This window comes from Urocitellus parryii, chromosome 3 (genome assembly GCF_045843805.1).
Source record: "Urocitellus parryii isolate mUroPar1 chromosome 3, mUroPar1.hap1, whole genome shotgun sequence".
Classification (NCBI taxonomy): Eukaryota; Metazoa; Chordata; class Mammalia; order Rodentia; family Sciuridae; genus Urocitellus; species Urocitellus parryii.
The window spans coordinates 190,443,260-190,464,074 of NC_135533.1; the positions used below are offsets into that span (position 1 = coordinate 190,443,260).

Here is a 20,815-nt window from a genome sequence, read left to right on the forward strand (position 1 = left end):
GGCAGCTATTATAAGACAGTTTATAAATAACATTTAAAAAAAATAATATCATGTATCAAAAATTCAATCTCACCATGACCTAAATAACTGGGTCAGTATGCTTCTAATGTAAAAATCCATACCTGAATAAAAGCAGATGTGCGTTTTGCAGGGTCCCACAGAAACTCAACTGCATTTAACTGACTTGGATTTGTCCTTGTGTCGATTATGCCCACAGACATTGGAATATCTGCATTTTAAAAAGAAGTTACATAAAAATGCATCCATTTTAAATAATTAAAAAACTTACAACTTGAGCTGGGTGTGGTGATGGGCCTGTAGTCCTGGTTACTCAGAAGGCAGTAGGATCACTTAAACCCAGGAGTTCAAGGCCACCTTGGGCAACATAGTAAGACCTCATCTCAATAAACAAAAAACTTAAACTTACTACATTATGTCCTAAGAAAATAATTATATCCATGTTGAACTTTTTCCCTCAATGTTCTCTGTGGTCAACCTTGTCTTCAATATCAAAATACACCTAGTAAGAATGATATATTCGCCTACCATGGCTTTTATTTCATTTTAATAATACAATGGATGTGGCCAAGTAAGAATTATATAGTTTCAAAATCATAAAATCCCTGGTTCAGTTCAGTGCCAAAAAACCAACTTCACATTTTAAATCTTCAAGGCACTGGATTTACTAATACCAAAACTTTCTCTACATAATTAATTACACTTGATGCTAACACATTAATAGACATGGTTAAATTACAACACCTTCATCGACATGGTCTTTTGACCACCACGTGTACCTAAATCAAGAAGTCTGTCTCCTGGGCGATTCCACTTCCAACCTTCAAGTTGCTGATGTTCTGTATATTGTAGCCGTCTGTCATGGAATACAACCCTTATGATGCTCTATGGAATAAGTGGGGAAAATGAGTACTTTTAAACCACTCCAGCTAAAATGTAACAGCATTTTCGCTTCTTATGTAGTAACATATAGTAGAAGAGCATATAAAATCTGATTCTGCTTAAACATTCCATAAGTGAGCTTTTCTATTCTGGTACACTTTATATATGTTTATTTGGTGAAAAGACTTATAACTCAAAGTAAGAAGCATAAATAAAAAGAAAACTTAGATATAAATTTTATAAAATAATTTGATATTACTATTCAAAATCAGTAGAATTAGTGATTTAAAATTAGTGAGCAAGAATTATATTTACTTGAAGAAAATGGCAGAAGCATATAGGCACTATGACAATGAAAATGTATTATATTACAGAGATAAGAGAATATCAGGCACAATGGTAAAAGAAACCCCAATTGCAGAATTCATTCTCAACTATTTAACCTGAGATTATCAGAGGTTAAGGTGTGGGGAGGGGGGATGTCAAATTTTATCTGAACACTCAAATTCCTAGAAGTTTTAATTCTCCTCCACAAACTCTAGGCCAATCCTCTGCTCTTCATGATACCAACTATTTCATTTCCAGAAAAAGATGACAAATGATCAAAATGCACTCAGGCAACAAATTTGAATTAATTAATGTTTCTGACACATTTATGAGTGACATTCTGAGAAGATAATAAAATACTGTTGATTTGAACAGGAAATCATTCGTTGGCAATACATATAAATACTACTTTGGTACCCCTGCTTTCCCCACTCCTTAAATACTATCCAAACATGGCTGATATTTTGAAGGAAACCACTTAATAGTAATAAGTTGTTTCTTTGAGATGCACCCTCTTTACACCATCTCCAGCCTGCAGCAAAGCTCTTATAACAATGGTGCATGGCTGGTGGTAGGCCCTGTGTTCGGAACCAATGCCAGTGGTTCAAATTTGTTAGCTAGTTTCCCTCAGAAGAGAGCATAATACATAAAATGTCATGACTTTGATTCTTCCATGTTCAGTAATAACCAGACTAAAAATCCACAAATTAAGAAGAAAATAGTATGGTACTACATGGTACTACACAGTACTGCACATGGTATTAAGATATTAGACTTATGAGATTGCAGTAAGCCTCATTCCAGAAAGTCACACTATAGTAGTACAGTAAGGAAGACAAAGAGGACCATAGTAAAGAAAAAGCAAGATATAAGAAGAAACTCAATGGGATTGATTTCTGTAGCTCTGAATCCCAGGCAAGCTCCCAGGGCATAAGTGAATATATTCTGGCACATCCAACAAAAATCAGACAGGTGGCTTATCAAATTGAAGATGAGCTGAAAGTAAAACCTTTTAAAATTAATCCCTTTCAGTCAGTATATAAGTAGTATATATGCTACTATGAAGTTAGTAGAACATTCACTAAATTTATAGCTGACTGGTTTTTCTACAGTTAAAGAGTTTATTATCTCATGATGAAGTGTCATTGTTGCCTTTTTTTCCCTTTATTTCTTTGCCTGCATTGGTTTTGAGCATGAGTTGCTTTTTACATGTTTTATTTTGGAAGTAAATCCAAGAAAGATGAACAACTTAATTAACCCTGACATTACAAGTTAATCTGAGAGGTATTTTAACTAGCTTGCCAAAAGTATTTTAAACACTGAGTCTCATCTATCAGACTAATTATTTCTAAATCTTATCACATACTGAAAGAACTGCCCTAGAAAGCCAATTTGTTTTCACTAACAATAAACAATGATAACTACTTGAGAACTGCCTTTCTTTGTGCTTTGCTAAAAACAATTTGGGCATTTGGTCTGGATATCAATGTTTGTTATATTCTCCACAGAACACCAAATAGTCAAGAATGATGAACTGAGTCAAAATTACAAAACAGTAAATCCATGAATTTACTATGTGTATTGCACACACCCACTAAAAACAAGCAAAACCCAAGGGGGAATAGATGAAACAAGATTAGCAAATTATTGATAACTAAGTTGGTAGAACATATCACTAGAACTCATGACAGATTCAGATCTATTTCTCACATACTACTTCATGAAAGACATATGCAGATTCATTGTACCATTCTCTCTACTTCTGGGTATGTTCAAATTTTATCATAATCAGAGGACAAAACAATTGTTCTAACAATTGGATCTAGTTTAAAGACAGGACACATCAAGTCCTATTGCAGATCTACAATTAAAACAATTTTTCAACCCTATTACACTGGTACTTTTTTTTTTTAAACCAATATGTTACAGTCATCAAATTTAACTTACTGTGACAGAAAAATATACCCACATTTCCCCTTTAAATAAAAGTATCACTGAGGTGGGGTACAGTTCAGTGAAAGAGCACTTGCTAGCATGTTCAAGGTCCTGGGTTCAATCTCCAATACCATAAAAACAAAAAAACCTTAGTTGAATTTAAACCAGGTAGGGTACAAATGGCGAATTAGCCTAAAAGTGACCTTGAAAGCAACAAGCCAACTAGGACCACAAGATACATTTCTAAGCTTTCTAGACAATGGGACCTAAAAGTATTAGTTTGGCTCCTTGATCAAACTGTGAACAGTTTGTCATTACACTCAAACAGAGTAGAGCCAATTCAAGTAGAGCCTGCTCATTATGAACAAAGCTGAGGACTTTTTTAAAACAGTGGATCTAAAGGGTGTTTGCCTCAGGCCAGAATGCCAAGAGGAAGATACTCTGACTCATGCTCAATGAGAATAACCACTGATTAGACAAAGAAAAGATGGACCTAAGGTGCAGATAGTAACTGTGGGAATGGACAAATAACCTCCTTCTGTTCCAATTATATTAGAAGTCCCAAGAGTCAGAAAGAAAGATCTTTGAGCTCACTATGAGCTAGCAAGATAATTCAGCAGAGACCAAATCCCCTAATATTTCTCTCATAAGGAGAAGGATTAAAGCTTAACTTTCTAAAAGAGTGAAACTTCCTGCCCCTAGGAGTGAACTGAGTACTAAAATATCCCAAAGGCTCTCAGCACAGACCTGGAGGTGCTGGGCAACTGGTTTTCCCAGTTAGCACACCAAGCATCCATTCCCTCCACAAGACTGCCTTTCCCATGCTCACCCTCTAAAACGACAGATCCACAGAGGGGAGGGTCTTTCCAATGGAATGCCTCTCCATACTGAGGGCCCAGCAGCACCTAGGCCATGACATGCCAGTCTGTGGGAAGATGGAAGGATCAGAACTCATACCTGCTGGCCTCTTGCTAACGCTGGAAGTTTTGCCTTTCCCCAAATCATCATCTTCGATAGGCCTTGCCCTCTAACACTGTGAAATTTATAATAAGCCTAGATGCATGACAAGTAGAGGCTGGAATGACCCATGCTGCATAACACCACAAGGGGCCAGGATGATTCTGAATAAATATCCTAACAGGTTGACTAAACAATGGCTACATCTCCTTTATCTGGGATGACTAACTTCTTCATTCAGATATATCAGTAGGGTAAATAGAGATTTTATTTTATTTAATGAAATTTTATTTAATTTTATGAAATTTTTTAAAGTCAAATATAAGGATTTTTAAAGTCCTGTATTAACATTCACATTTACTTTTTTAAAAGAGAAGTAAACAGTTTTCTGTTGAAGTATTGGGTTTTTTCCTCCTCAACTGTAACTAAGTTTTCTACTGTTTCTTGGTTCTTAATAACTGTCAATTGCCATTTTATCGGTGAGTTAAAAAAAAAATAGCTCAAAAAGTTAAAAGTTTTAATATAGTCATTACTTCTTGAAGTAAAATTTTAAATAACTCTTATAGAAAAATGTCACTTTATTGAATCACTGAAATATCATTTCAGATTACAATAGACTGTCCTGGGCAGGGGATGTAGCTCATAGCTCAGTGGTAAAGCAATTGCCTAGCATGCATGAGGCCCTGGATTTATTCCCCAGCACCAGTTCATATAAAAAAAGTTGTCTTACCTTTACCAACTTTCCACTGATCTCAGGCATATCTCCCATTTTCCGATTATCCAACATCCGAATTTCATAAGACTGACCTATTTAAAGAAATTATGTATCAAAAACAGTCCATGTAAATAAAGAACATCACTTTGTTCAACATACCTGTCTCTTAGAATTTAAAACCATCCAACGTTAATTTTCTAATTTGTAGAGAAACAAATTCAGGTTGATCATTCTCTTTCCTAAAAATCACACCATCCTTTCCTTCTTACATGATTACAAAAGACTAAAGAGTATCTTTGTTGGTTTACTTTAATCTGCTACTCCAAAATAAATTTTCGATAAAACTTTTTTTAATATTTTTTTTTGTTGTAGTTGGACACAATATCTTTTTTTTTTTTTTTTAATGTGGTGCTGAGGATCGAACCCAGGGCCTTGCACATGCTAGGCAAGTACTCTACTACCACTGAGCCACAACCCCAGACCTATAACAAAACTCTTTTGAAACAAAATTTAAATACCATAAATAATTCACTGCTTTTTGGTATATTCTGAGTTGTACATCCATCACCACTAACAATTTTAGAATATCTTCATCACCCTAAAAGGAAATCTAAACCCATTAGTGGTTACCTCATATACTCTCACCCATCTCCCTGCACCCTTCTTGTAACCATTCATCTATTTTTCTGTCTATAGAGATCTGCCTACTTTGGACACTTCATTTAAATATGTGGCTTTTCTTGTGACTGGCTTCTTTTACTTAGCATAACTGCATTCCTTTTTATTATCAAATATTATTCTATTGCATGAATATACCAAATTTTGTGTATCCCTTCATCATCTAATGGATACTTGGGTTCTTTTTACTTTGAGGCTACAATGAGTGGTACTATAAACATTAGTGTGCACAGGTTTTTTGTTTTGTTTTTTTATGGACCAAGGACAATATTTTTTCTGGTGCAGGGGATCAAACCCAAGATCTCAGACATGATCACAAAATGCTCTAAGAATGAGCTACATCCCAGCCCACGAAGGCCAATTTTTAATGGTGGAGTCTTCCTGTGTCTAATGAAGCCACGTCACAAGTGTTCACTGCTCAATTAATGTCTATTAAAAACACAAAGATAGTCACATACCAAACTAGATAATTAACAAGATAAACTGCAAAAAATTAATTGTGTACTCCAAATCCACAAAAATTGTTTCTGGATTATTTATTATTAAGCAATAAAAATCCCTGTATAATTTGGCATGCAGAAAAATTAGTAAAAATTATGAATGTTTCTAGCAACACGTGAAGATCAGATTCTATAAGTAGTAATATCTTGTCCACACTCCCAGAAAAATATACAAAGGTTCTAAATTAAATGTAAAAATTCAACAAAGCGGGGCTGGGGATGTGGCTCAAGCGGTAGCGCGCTCGCCTGGCATGCGTGCGGCCTGGGTTCGATCCCCAGCACCACATACCAACAAAAAGATGTTGTGTCCGCCGAGAACTAAAAAATAAATAAATATTTAAAAAAATAAAAAATAAAAAAAAAATTCAACAAAGCGTACCAAACAACTAAATCACTTCAAAACAGGTGAAGGAAAATTACCTGTAATATATTAGTAAGAAATACTCCTCCTTAAATTCATTAAATGGATTGAGTGATTAACACTAAAAACATCTTTATAGCAAGAGAAAGTTCTAAAAGTTAAGCTACAATACAGATTGGAAAAAGAAATTTGCAACATATGTAACAACAGATCCAAACTCAGAAGACAGTAAGAAATAATTTTTAAATAAAGCATATGAATTTAACAGTTTTTGAAAATACATTATGTATTTAAAATTAAATCGCACCTTACGAGAACTTAGGAAATAAAATTTTTAAAAATGCTTAATTAGGGCTGATGTTGCGGCTCAGTGGTAGAGTGCTTGCCTAGCACATTTGGGTCCTGGGTTCGAGCCTCAGCACCACATAAAATAAACAAATAAAACTACAAAAAAATTTTTTTTTAAAAAAATCAAGTGCAGGGCTGGGATTGTGGCTCAGTGGTAGAGCTCTTGTCTCGCACATATGAGGCACTGGGTTCTATCCTCAGCACCGCATAAAAATAAACAAACAAAAATAAAGATATTATGTCCATGCATGTATAGGGGCTAGAGTTATGGCTAGTTGTAGAGCAGTTGCCTAGCATGTGTGAGGCCCTGGGTTTGATTCTCAGCACCACATATAAATAAATAAATAAAATAAAGGTCCATCAACATCTAAAAGAACAAAAAATAAATTTTGAAAAGTCAAGTACACAAAGACGGAAAAGAAATACAGTCATATAATATGGAGAATGTAAACTAATTAAGTCTGCACCTCTCAGCATGTCTGACTAGTGAAGACAAAAAAATGAAAGAGGATATCTGAAACTCATAGCACACAGAAAGGACTGATCTCCCTAATACACAAAGAACACTCACAAAATTGCTAACAAATGCTCAATGTTCTCTAAAGTAAAAACAAAAAGCAAATGAAATGAACATGTGGGTTCACAGAAAAGCAAAATACCAAGTTAATCATATTAAAAGATATTCAACCTCCATGAGAGAATGCAAATTAAAACTACACTGAAATCACTTTTCACCTATCCAAGGAGTCTACATCCTCAGTTTAGGCTGGCAAGGATAAAAGGAAGTCACTCACATATACTGATAGTAGGGATGGGAGTATCTCTCTGGAGATACTCTGAAGGTAGAGCCTAAGGAGAGCTTTCCCTTTCTACTGAATTAGAGTGTTAAGACAAAAAAAGAGATGAGGATTACTCCAGATCTTTGATCAAGGAACTGAAGTACAATTGCCATTTCCTGACGTGGTGAAGACAACAGGGAGAAAACTTGGCAAAATTAAGAAATCAACTGAATATATGAAGTCTGAGATACCTATTGGACATCCAAGTTAGTAAACTGATTTACAAACCTGGACCTTTGAGGAAGAGATTAAAGTCATTAAGAGGGGACTTTTCAGCATACAGTTTTACATAAGGCCATTTAAAGACAGAAACACCTAAGGAGTATAGGGCTAAACCACTTGCTGGCATGAAGAGAGTAACCCAAAGAAAAACAGCCAGTGGGAGGTGGACCAAGTACACAGTGTCCTGGAAGCTCTTTCATTCAGTTGCTGGAGAGGGAGAGAAAATAGTCTCACTGGGATTATTGTGTGATCCTCAGAAATGTGAAGTTCTCGGGATTGAGAAAAATCAAAGAAAGGAAGAAATCCCAATGCTCCTATCTTCTTTTGTGTTTTTCTTCCTGGTGAATCTAAGGAGAAACTTCTGTACTCAATACAAAGTTCAATCTGCTTCCACAAACTGATCTCAAGACTTACTGCCCCTCTATTAAACCACTCTAAGTATTTATTTTTATAAAATCAAATGAGGCTTAAAAAAAAATCTGTATGTAACATCTGTTATGATTCAAATGGCTTTCCCTGTGGAAACTACATATTCTACAATGGTAATAGTAATATACAATGAATGAACAATCATACTTTTTTTTTAACTGCTTCCTTTTATTTGTCTCCCATCCATAATTCTTTTTTAATTACATGACTTCCTGAAACATTAGCCATGGTTCTAACTAAAATATAAACGCTGCTCCATGATTAATAAAGCATAATGTTAACATCCGTGTAATACTCTATGAGTCCTGTTTTTAGCTTTATCTTTTGAATTTATCTTTCATGTTTTAATATTTTGCTTCCTATGGGCTTAGAAACAGAAAAGTACTGCCAGAGTTGAAAAATATAACTGTTTTGAGTTCATGTCCCCACCAACCTTTGAGTATACAGTTAAGTCTAGCTTCCTCACATGGACTCCAGTGCAACGTGGAACCCAAGAAACTTCTAAGATCCTGACACAGAAATTTAATGAGGTAACGATAACCAGAACTATTCAGAAGAAAATCTACTACAGAACAAAATGAAACTAGCTAAAAATCTTATTTTTCCCGAAGTTTATAATAATATTTAACAGAAAATTAAGCCAATAAAAATGTTATTTCTTAAGGTCTAAGATCTGTTTGCAAAGTAGTAATATTGGTTAATTAACATTCCTAGCAGAGTATTCTCCAAGTAGAATTTGGCCTCCAAATGAACAGGCATTTGGGGAAAAACTAGGAGAAAGGTTCTTTTCACTTGAAGATTTAGATGCTGATCCAGCAGCATCAATGAGCCAATTTGGAATTCAGCAAGGAGATAAGATCAGAAGTTTCATTCACATCATGAAATGTGGGGTATCAAAGAATCAGCCCCCAGATATAACACAAGGGGCAATTTACTGTAGCCAGAAACTTGCTCAAAGGGAGAGCTAGATATTCAATATCGGGACTACAGTTTTTGCTCCACAAAGTCAGTGTCTTATATCTTATTATGGATGGATACTCCAGTATAAACAAAGACACAGTTTTTAAACTCTGTTTCGAAAACACATACACACCCCCAAAAAAGGAAGAAAATGACAAACTAAGACATCAATCATCATTATAGCTTCAAAACTTGTTCCAATTTCTACTTGACAAAACTACTGTACAGAATTTCTCCTTCAATTTTTTTTGTTTTTGTTTTTGTTTGGGGGGGGGGGTACAGGGATTGAACTCAGTGGCACTCAGCCACTGAGTCACATTCCTAGCCCTATTTTGTACCTTATTTTGAGACAAGGTCTCACTGAGTTGCTTAGTGCCTTGCTTTTGCTGAGGCTGGCTTTGAACTCCCAAGCCTCCTACCTCAGTCTCCTGAGCCCCAGGGATTACAGGCATGCACCACTGAGCCCAGCTTCTTTAATTTTCTTTACATTCTTACACAATGACAAATATCCTCCATCAATAGCTATATAAGAAGCAGAAGGTGGGCAGTGTGCCTAAGGGCAGGCTATGAACAGTGAGCAAGTCACAGTCAAAGAATAGTGTTCAAGGGCTGGGTATACAGTTTAGTTGTAGAGTACTTGCCTCGCATGCATAAGGCCCTGGGTTTAATCCCCAGCACCACAAAACAAAACAAACAAACAAACAAACAAAAAAACAGCATTCAGTCCCTGACTCAGGGCCAACTCTCCTATGAGGAAATCCATCTTTAAAAAAGGTGATGGTTGAGCCAGGCATCACAGTGCACACCTGTAATCCCAGAAACTTGGAAGGCTGAAGCAGGAGGATCCCAAGTTCAAAGCCAGCCTCAGCAACTTAGCAAGGCCTTAAGTAACTTAGTTAAGCACCCCTAGGTTCAATCCCCAGTACCAAAAAAAAAAAAAAAAAGGAATGGTTGAGGAGAAGCCCAACTACTTGCCCAAATATTCAAAGAAATAAAATAAAACTGAAGTGTAAGCCCCAGAAATTATACCCAGCAGGATGAACTGGAAACTTATCAGAAATACAGACTCCTAAAAACAAAAAAAGAAAAGAAATGCAGATTCCTGGGTTCCACACCAGATTTACTAAATCAATGTGAGGAAAAAAAAAAAAGAATAGCGTTACTTTAGGTAGAGAGAAGTGATGGGAGGGGAGGGGAGGGGATGGGGGGATAGGAAGGATAGTAGAATGAAACAGACATTATTATTACTGTGTGTATATATGTGACTGCATTGCAATATAATTGTGCAACCTGTACACTCAGAAAAATGAGAAATTATATCCCATCTGATTCAAATGTATGATATGTCAAGGTCATTGTACTGTCATATGTAACTAATTAAAACAAATAAAAAATTTAAAAAATTCTGAGGCACAGCACTCATGTTTTGACAAGCCCTTCAGGTGAATCCAGTGGATGCTATAATTGGAAAACCACTGCTCCATGTAAAGCTATAAATATCCAGTCAATCAATACTTTTTCCAACACAAAGCATTCAAGGACCTTCCCCTGGGAACATCATCAAAAAGCTCTAGATGGCACAGGGGTACATGCCTGTAATCACAGTAACTCAGAAGGCTGAGATAAGTTCATGGCCAGCCTGGGCAACTTAGTGAGACACTATCTCAAAGTAAAAAAAAATAGCCGGGGGGGTGGGCAAGGAAGTAGTTCAGTGGTAGAGCAACAATGGGTTCAATCGCCAATACTGTAACACAAAGGGAAATTTTTTTCTTTTTTTTTTTTTTGCTTTTAGTGGAATTGGAGGTGGTGGTAGAGCACTTGCCTAGCATATGCAAGGCCCTCAGTTCCACCCCCAGCACAGCAAAAACAACAGAAAAACAAACTATTCTTAGTAAAACAGTAAGAATTGGCCATCTTTTCTCCGTAACTGAGTAAATGCTATAAGATACATTATGACGTGTTTCCCCCAAATGCCAAACAAAAGAGGAAAATGGACTAAACTGAAATGCTGATTATATATTTGCACCATTTGAACAGGTTTCATGATGTTATAAGCCATTAAATTTCAAAACTCCTTTTTAGTTCAAATTATCTCATTGTTTACATTAAAATGAAAGACTAAATCAATCTAAAGCTGTTTAAAGTAAATTGTATTGATCTCTTACAAGTACTTGAAATTCATTAAATATCCACTATGTTTAACCAAACTGTAAATCTTCCCACAGTCTGGAATAACTCTGACTCGGTACCATAAATACACTCCACAAAATACATTTATGTTCACATATATTCATTATATATGTATGTATAGAGTAGGCACAGAAGGATTCAGGGTTCATTACATGACCATTTTAAGAACTAGCTTTGATAAGGCCCTCAACTATTCCCCAAAGAAGAGAAATTCGGGTTATATCCTTTTTTGTCTTTAGAAATAATTTAACAATGGGCCTGGGATGTACTTCAGTGGCAAAGTGCTTGCCTAGCATGTCTGAGGCCCTGGGTTTTATCCCCAGCACTGCAAAAAAATAAAATAAAATCTTAAAAAATTAAGTTACAGTAAATATCCTTGTCCTAACATTGTTTCTTTTGATATTTTTAATCTAAAACAGACTACCAAATAAATCCTTAATGTTTTTCCAAATGTAAAACTCAAATTGAAAATAACTGACTCCCAAATACTAAATGTTAAAAACAAATGAAGATTTTGTCACAATACAGACAGAATTATTTGAAGATAAAGATTCCCACACTCAGATTCCAAACTTATAGATCAAATAAAGTTAGAAATTAAGTTATTCTTTCACATTTCAGAATATTAATCATAATAGTCTAGAATCTATCAAATCTTTCCAAAGCACAAGGAATTAAACATCCTATTTAATGGCAGTAAAACAATCACAATAAGCAAAGAGATGTATAATTCCAATTTTGCTAAAGAAATGTATAAACATAAAAGTAAATAGGCCAAACACTTAATTTTCAGCTTTTCCTGGATAACAAAAGTACTTTTTACAGTGGTTAAGTCACATTAGCTGGTGTCCAAACTGCAAATAGCGCCTCCAAAAAAAAAAAAAAAAAAAAATCAATTATGCTTTCTAATGGTAAACTCTACATGAGTTTATCTTTATATCATTTATTTAACCACAGACTTCATGGTGTAGCTTAAGTCTATTTCCAGCACAAACCTGTGCCATGTCCAAGACCCAGGTGGCTGGCTGGACTTCTGATTCATTCAAGTTCCATACTGAAACCAATGTCCCTAAAAATAACTATTTGCCTCTCCTTTGGACGGTTTCTGAAAATCCTTTGATAAATCTTACTCCACAAACTCTCTTTAATGCAAATTAATTTCTACAAAGTATTAGTCTGTTGGCTTACAGTAAAGTTCATAACCCACTTGAATCAAATGTATGAAATATGATGTCAAGAACTATGTAATGTTTTGAACAACCAATAATAAAAATTTTTAAAAAATAAAATAAAATAAAAAATAAAATTTTAACTAATATTGTCAAATTCAAGAAAAATTATTGCCAGCAATCTAGGCTACGATGCCAAAACATTTATTTTGGATTTTTGTAAATTCTTACATTTCAAAATATGGTATACCCATACCAACCTTGGTTCAAGTAAGTGAGTGTTTCATCATGTAGTTTTACTGCCGGTGATGTGGCAGCACACATCACGTATTGAAAGGGTGGATGTTTCGTTTCACCATCCAATGGAAGGCTAGGATCTTCCTGCTTGAAAATGGGCAATGCCAACACATCACTGAAAAGCAAGAAATCAAAACTCACCTTACTTTGAGTTAGAATATTTAGAAGCACATAAACATTTAGGGATTGATTCTTTTAAATTTTGAGATCAGAAGCGATACACAGAATAAAATAACTGTAAATGCTAATCTGGTTCACCATAAGGACATTATTAAATAACCCTCCTCTAATGAGGGAGGCAAGATTAGGAGAAGTAAAAAAGTAGTAGCTGGTGCAGGGGCAACTACTGGAGCTCAGTGGCAGAATGCTTACTTAGCTAGCATGCACGTAGGACCCTGGGTTCCATGCCAATAAGACACTGAAAAAAAAATTTTTTTTAAAGCTTTAAAATTATTTTAAAATGGTAAACTTCAGATTACTTCTATGGGGGGATGGGAGAACACAAGTCAAGAATACATCACAACCTGTTTTAAAAGGCCTATTACTTTTAAAAGGACTATTATTGTTGCCAAAGGTAGGTCACAGTAGCACCATGGAATTACAAAGAAGCATTTGATTAAAATGGTACTTTATAAAAGTTGCTTGCTAGGCCTGGCTGATGCTCAGAATAAAGCTTCATGTCTAGTCCAACACAATGGCTTCTGGGAAGTAAACACTAGCAGTAAAACAGCTACTATTTTTTCTCCCAGAAATACTTTTCAGAATTGACTAGGAAGGGTATTCAGGGGTCTCCTGGGGCTTATTAGTTCTGAACCTAATGGTTAAACACATAAGCATGAGTTTGCTTTGCTCTTGTGGTTGTTTTTAACAGTTTTACTAATACAACTAATTTGCCATAAAGGGCATATTTTTAAAGTATAATTCAGTGGTTTTACTATGTTCATAGAATTGTGTGACCATTACCAGTATCTAATTCCAGGACATTTTCTCACATCAAAAAGAAATCTCATGGGAGCTGTGGCTCAGTGGTAGAGCACTCTCGCCTGGCATTCATAAGGCCTGGGTTCAATCCCCAGCACCATAAATAAATAGATAGATAGATAAGATCCATTGACAACTAAAAAAATAAATTTTTTTTAAAAAGAAAGAAATAAATAAATATCCAACAGCAGTCCCTCACCATCCCTAGCCCCCTAATCCAACCCCTGACAACTAGATCAATTTTGTTTCTATTGATTTGCCTATTCTGGACATTTAATGCAAATGAAATCATAATTATATAATCTTTTGTGATTGGCTTGTTTCACTTAGCAGGTTTTCAAGGTCCATCTACGTAATAGTATGTATCAATACTTCACTCCTTTTATTGGTTCATTTCATTGTATAGACATACCATATTTTGTTATCTGTTCACTGTGTATGAACATTAGGGTTGTTTCCATTTTCTAGCTATCACAAATATGCCACAAATATACTCTGATGTTTTTGTGTAGACATGATTTCAATTCTCTTGGGTACAAACCTATTAGAAGAATTACTAGTCAAATTATTTTCCAAAGCAGCTGTGCTACTTTATATTCCCACAATAAATGCATGGGTGACTGCTTTTAAGATAATTCCCTGAGGTACACTTATATGCTGCTAACTTTTCCAGGTACATTCTTCAGTGAGAAGTAAAATAATAAAATCAGTAAAACCAAAATATTCAAATGAATAAATACCATGTCAACTCTAACAGCAACAACTTGTCTGAATGGTTCTTTTTCAACTCAGATACTTGGGTAGCTCATTTCAATTAAATTTAATTCAAAAACAAAATGTGGAAACAAATGAACTGAAAGAGAAACTCTAGGAACATTTTTACTTGCATTCCCCCACCTCATATACATTTCTGTTAAAGCTCTGCACAGATTTTTTTTAAAGATACAAAATTATCTACTAATTTACCTCCTCCTTTTATTATACCCAGGCAAATGTTTTTTTTTTTTGTAATCCTATAAATGGAAAGTATTAAAGACAGACAGATTCTTGAAATGAACTAAATAATTAGGACTTTCTTCTAATTGAAACAAAAATTATACATTATGTATATCATGTGTTATCAGGAAGCTTCAACAGGCTTGACCCTAAAATACCACAAGAATACATAAAGACAAGCCAGGTGTGGTGGTATACATCTGCAATCCCAGCAATTTAGGAGGCTGAGACAGGAGGATCACAAGTTTGAGGACAGCCTCAGCAAGTTAATGAGGGCCTAACCAACTTAGCAAGACCCTGTCTCAAAATAAAAAAACAAAAAGCGCTGGGAATGTGGTTCAGTGGTTAAGTACCACTGGGTTTAATGCCCAATACCAAACAAACAACCACCACCACCATATCAAACAATTCATTCATAAGATAAACTGAAAGATCTACATGACGGCAAATTTCAACCCAGGTTAGCACCCAAAATGAGATGACACAGAGACATGAAAATCACAACAGGCTTGATTACATAGATATACAGCCAACTATGATGACACCTAAAATTGGCTATATAAGCTGGGGTGGAGGGACAACTAATGCTGGGAGACAACAATGTGACAGGGAAATGTCCCTGTATACCCTTTCATAGATTCTTTTTTGGTGGAGTGATACTGGGGATTGAATCCCCAGTGCTTTACCACTGAGCTACACTCCAATCCTTTTTATATTTTTTGATTTTGAGACAGTCTTGCTAAATTGCCAAGGGTCTTACTAAGTTGTTGAGGGTGTTCTTGAACTTGTGATCCACCTACCTCAGCCTCTTAAAGTCACTGAGATTGCAGGTGTGTGCTAGCACACCCCCTTTCACAGTTTTTGAATGTAATGGTATGTATTAGTTTTCAAAAACAGTTAAAATTTGATTTTTTTAATGAAAAGATAACTAAAACATTAGGAAGTTAAATGATAATTCTAAAAAAAGAACCAAGATGTGAACAACAATATAGAGAACTGAATAAATGCTTAGTAATGGCAGGTACTAAATAATTTAGACCAACCTCTACCCCATTCCACCCTGCCCCCCCCAGAGCAAGAAAATAAAAAGCAAAGCTGCAATGTCACATATAAATTCTGAAATATAGGGGCTGGGGATGTGGCTCAAGCAGTAACTCGCTTGCCTGGCATGGGCGGGGCACTGGGTTCGATCCTCAGCACCACATAAAAATAAAATAAAGATGTTGTGTCCACCAAAAACTGAAAAATAAATATTAAAAAATTATCATTCTCTCTCTCTCTTTAAAAAAAAAATTCTGAAATATACTAACATATACTGTGCTAATGAGAGTAAGGAAATGTAATGAAAGCCAAAAAAGCATAAAAACTCAGAACAAGCCTGGGAACTCAACCCTAAAGACTCCATCCCAACCTGAGGACAGAACCACAATCTGTGTTGTGGTTTCGGTGGCCTTATGAATCTAAGATATCCACGTATCCACTGTACTGGACTGGAAAGAGTTAGACTCCCAGCGTACGGGTGCAGAAAAAGCTGCAAGCTTTAGCAAAAATTTCCAGCACAGTTAGCTTTTCCAGGGTAGTCCAGGAAACCATTAAATTTGTACAAAGGTGGTTCCAGAAAGGTAGGATTCTCAAGGGTGGGACAAGCAAATGAAAAGCCATGGGCATCAAATTATTCCAAGTAATTCTGCAATGCCAATATCAAAAATAACCAGGCATAAAAGGACAAACAAGACTCTAGGAATAAGAACTAACAGCAAAAACAACAGATGGTATATACCCGTTCCAGATTCTGTCTGCTGGTATACAGTTCTTTTCTGCCACTGTTGCAGAGGATTAGAGACCTGAAAACCACATACAGGCTTCTTGCTAACTGCAATCTTGTCAGGTTGCTCCAAAGAGAAGTACTGCTGGGATACTAAAAGAGTAGGAAAGGGAAAGTCAGCTGCAAAGGCAGGCTATGGCACATATTCTAGCTGCCAGAGATTTCAGGGGAGCCACAGTTATGCCTCCAGGAGCAACCAGGTAACATGTTCTTCCTCCCCCAACTTTCCAGCACCTTTGCTATCAAAGAATTCACCAAACTCTGCTGGAAACATCTGAAGTGATTTCTTTTTTCCTAATTGAATGATATAGACCACCAAAGACTTCAGATGTCAGAATTATCAGACCCAACTATAAAACTGTTTACCCTATTTGAAGAAATAAAGACAAGCCTAAAAAGACCTAGTGAACAGGGAACTAAAGACAGCAAAACTGAAAAGGAACAAATAGAACTTCTACAATGGAAAATAAAAATTGCCAAAATTAAGAACTCAGATTTCTAACAGCTGCTCAAATAAAACTGAAGATTAAATTTGGAAAATTGATTAGATAAAAGAAGTTACTCAGACAATAGCACAAAAAGGGAAATGATGGAAAATGCAGACAAGAAGTTAAAAGGGAAAAATGAGAAGGTTTTAAATTGCCATACCAGTAGAGGAAAAAAAATGAAGCAGAGGCAATATTTAAAAAGAGATAAAGAATGAACAAATTTCAGAACTGATGAAACATGTATAAATTTACTGATTCATGAAACCCAATGACCAAACTAGAACTGTGTTGAGGGCCACAGCTGAGTCAGGATGACGCATATCATATCATCAGAAGGGAGTGGTTGAGAGGTGACACCAGTGAGCCATTGAGATGATGATGGTTATGTTAAGCTGTGTATTCAATTGTATATTTGACCTTTACTGCAATAGGGCGCCTGCTACTATGGAGTTCCCGTGGAGTTCTCCGGGGTTCAGAGAGAGAGTGCTTGCGGACCCAAGTGGAGGGTGAGAGTGTTCCGGGGAGCGGAGAGCGTGTGTGGAGTGCTGGTGGAGTTCGGCAATAAAGAGATGCTGTTTTGAACCGACAGGTGCTTCGTGGTGGCTCGGTTATTTGTGCCCAGCCAGACTTCGGCAGAACTGAAAAGAAATCCTCGTCTCAATAAAATTGCAAGGGAATCAGCTGAAACTGAGCCCAGGGAGGAGGAGTAGAGTCCAAATAGCTACTACCATCAAGTCCTCTACGAGAAGATGGAAAAGAAGCAAAGAGGACGGGTATGTTGTAACTACTGAGCAGCATGAGGGACATAACCGTCAGCCAAGGTTAATTTCAATTAAGATAATCTCAATATTCTCATGTTTACTAAATAACGTACATGAGTAGTCAAACATCTACTCATTTAAAAAATAATTAAAACCTTCATAGTGGAATGAATCAGACATTATGAACCTATGTGCATATGCGATTACATGACCTGTGTAATTCTACATCTTGTACAACCAGACAAATGAGAAATTATACTCCTTATATGTACAATGTGTCAAAATGCATTCTACTGCCATATATAATAAAATATACAATAGAATAAAGTAATTTTAAGAAATATCTATTTTAAAAAATATTTTTAAAATATTTATTTTTAAAAAATAGTTATAGTTGGACACAATACCTTTATTTAATTTATTTACTTTTATGGGGTGCTGAGGATCAAACCCAGGGCCTCACACGTGTTAGGCAAGTGCTCTACCGTGGCTCAGCGTGAATAAAATATATTTTTAAAAATCATTAAATCCAGACTGTATTCCAGGTAAGCTTTACAAAAACTAGCATATAGTCCCTTCACATGCAAAACAAAACTCCAACACACTTAAAACTAATACAACTTATATTAATTTTTTAAAAAAAGGAAAGGCTACTCAGCAGGCTGAAGTAGGAGCATCTCAGGTCCCAGACCAACATGGTCAACTTAGCAAGACTCTGTCTCAAAAGAAAAACTGCAAAAGACTGTAGGGTACAGTGGTGCATACATGTATGTAATCCCAGCTACTAAAGAGACTGAGTTAGGAGAATCACAAGTGCAAGTCAGCCTCTGCCACTTAGAGGCAAAATAAAAATGAATTATATCAACCAAATAATACTGCTATTATTGAATGTGTGTATGAATATTCCACAACAAATCCCACTGTATGTACAACTATAATGCACCCATTTAAAAAAAATGGAAAAATAAGTAAATAAAAAGGGATGGAGACATAGCTCAGTGGTAAAGCACCCCTGGGGTCAATCCCCAATTGTGGGGGGAACGCTGTGGGGGCAACTAAGTGGTAGAGCACTTATATGTACAGGCCCTAGGATCAGTGCAAAAAAAAAAAGTGAGTATAATCCAGCCATAATGGAGCATGCCTGTTATCCCACAAACTGAGGCATGAGGATCACAAGTTTTAGGCCAGCCTCAGCAACTTAGCAAGGCCTTAAGCAATTTAGTGACACCTTATCTCAAAATAAAAATTTTAAAAGAGAGTTGGGATGGACCTCAATGGTAAAGTGCACCTGAGATCAATCCCCAGTAATATAAAACAAAACAAAAAGTATAAGAAAACCATTACCAATATTTACTAAGAGTAGTGATAACCAATTTCTGAAATTTTGGAAGCATTCTCTATAAAATCTATAAGACAAACTAAGATTCAAGTTCTTGGTGCCTCTAAATAACACTGCATTGAAATCCTTGACAGCTCACAAAGACAAGAAAATTAAACTGAAGAATTACACAGCAAGAAACAAATCTATCCTTATTTAAACATACTAATTATACAGAAAATCTCGGTATTAAAAATCATGAGAACATGGGCTGAGCGGTAGCTCAGTGGCAGAGCGCTTGCCTAGCATGTGTGAGGCCCTGGGTTCAATTCTCAGCACCACATATAAATAGATAGATAAAGCAAAGGTCCATCAACAACTAAAAAAAATTTAAATCATGAGAACCAAGAAGTTCAGCAAGATCCTGCAAAGAGGGGGGGGAAAAGGAAGATCGAACAATGACAGAAAAAAAAAGGGGGGAGGGGGCATTGCTGACTGATTTTGCTCCTATCCAAAAAATCATATTCTCCTTAACTCTGAAACTTCTCAAGTACTAGTGGTAGGATACATAAGAGTGCAGTGGGAAAGACTGGAAGGCAAGCCCCAGTTCTAGAGCCTCAAATCCCAGCTCTGCCATTTGTTGAGCAACATTTTACAGGCTACTTAATGTCTCTGAGCTCTAATAATTAGGTTGTCTTAAGGAAAACTCATGTGCAAAGTGTGTGATCCGTTAGCTGACCTAGCAGCTTTTTTGTGGAACATCATTTTCATTTGAAGGAGCTAATTAGTCAAACCTGGGTGTCTGACAAAAATTTCCTTAAAACAAAGTGAGCCTATTACTTAAAGGAAAATAAATTAATCATTGTTGCCAAAGATACAATCTAAGCCTTCCCCTATGTACTTTCTCCAGTAGTCATATAAAGGAATTCAATTTTTTGATAATGTATGATAAAAACTATCAAAATCTGGAAGATTTGCATAACTTAGGAAATTGTTTTCCAAATGACCAACACGTGCATATTTCAAAATTATGCAGGGTAAAACATCCCAAATGGCAGAACAAGTCCTGACTAACAAAGTATAAGAAATACACTGATACAGTTTCAGATTCCACAATGCAGATAAATTTTAAGAAACTACCACTTACTTATTCAGTACTGGGATAGCATCTAAGAAGAATATCCACAAATATCTGAAAGGGCTATTAATATAAACTTCGTTTTTCCAATCACTCATCTATGTAAGGTTGATTTTCTTCATATATGTCAACCAAAACAACATTCCATTCAGATGAACTGAGACAAAGTAACCTGTAAACTTGACATGAATAGTGCACTCTACTCAAAACCATTGCTAAGGGACTGGGCTTAATGGTAGAGTACTCAGCATGAATGATGCATCTTTCATCCACAACACACACACACACACACACACACACACACACACACACACAAAATCACTGCAAATCATTGCTAAAAATCACAGAGATCCTTTGAGAGCTCAACAACAAGCATATTTTACCTTTGCTTTAAAGGAAAAAAAAATGTTTTGGTTCATTTCTGTGGTCCTGGGGATCAAACCCTGGGCCATAGGCATGCTAGGCAAACGCTCTACCACTA

General features: G+C 35.9%; 1 protein-coding gene across 4 annotated transcripts in view; it reads right to left on the reverse strand.

Moving 5' to 3' along the window:
• The window catches only part of Ubp1 (upstream binding protein 1), a 50,210-nt gene that overhangs the window by 23,499 nt on the left and 5,896 nt on the right, over positions 1 to 20,815 (reverse strand). For all 4 annotated transcript variants that reach the window (XR_013343362.1, XM_077796253.1, XM_026405389.2 and 1 more), the window contains exons 2-5: positions 12,791 to 12,942; positions 4,850 to 4,926; positions 798 to 903; positions 123 to 229 (exon numbers count right to left, since the gene is read on the reverse strand). Coding sequence is in view for 3 of the 4 variants with exons in the window: in XM_077796253.1 (XP_077652379.1) it covers positions 123 to 229; positions 798 to 903; positions 4,850 to 4,926; positions 12,791 to 12,942 (442 nt within the window). In the remaining variant the exon portion in view is untranslated. The remainder of the gene's footprint in view (positions 1 to 122; positions 230 to 797; positions 904 to 4,849; positions 4,927 to 12,790; positions 12,943 to 20,815) is intronic.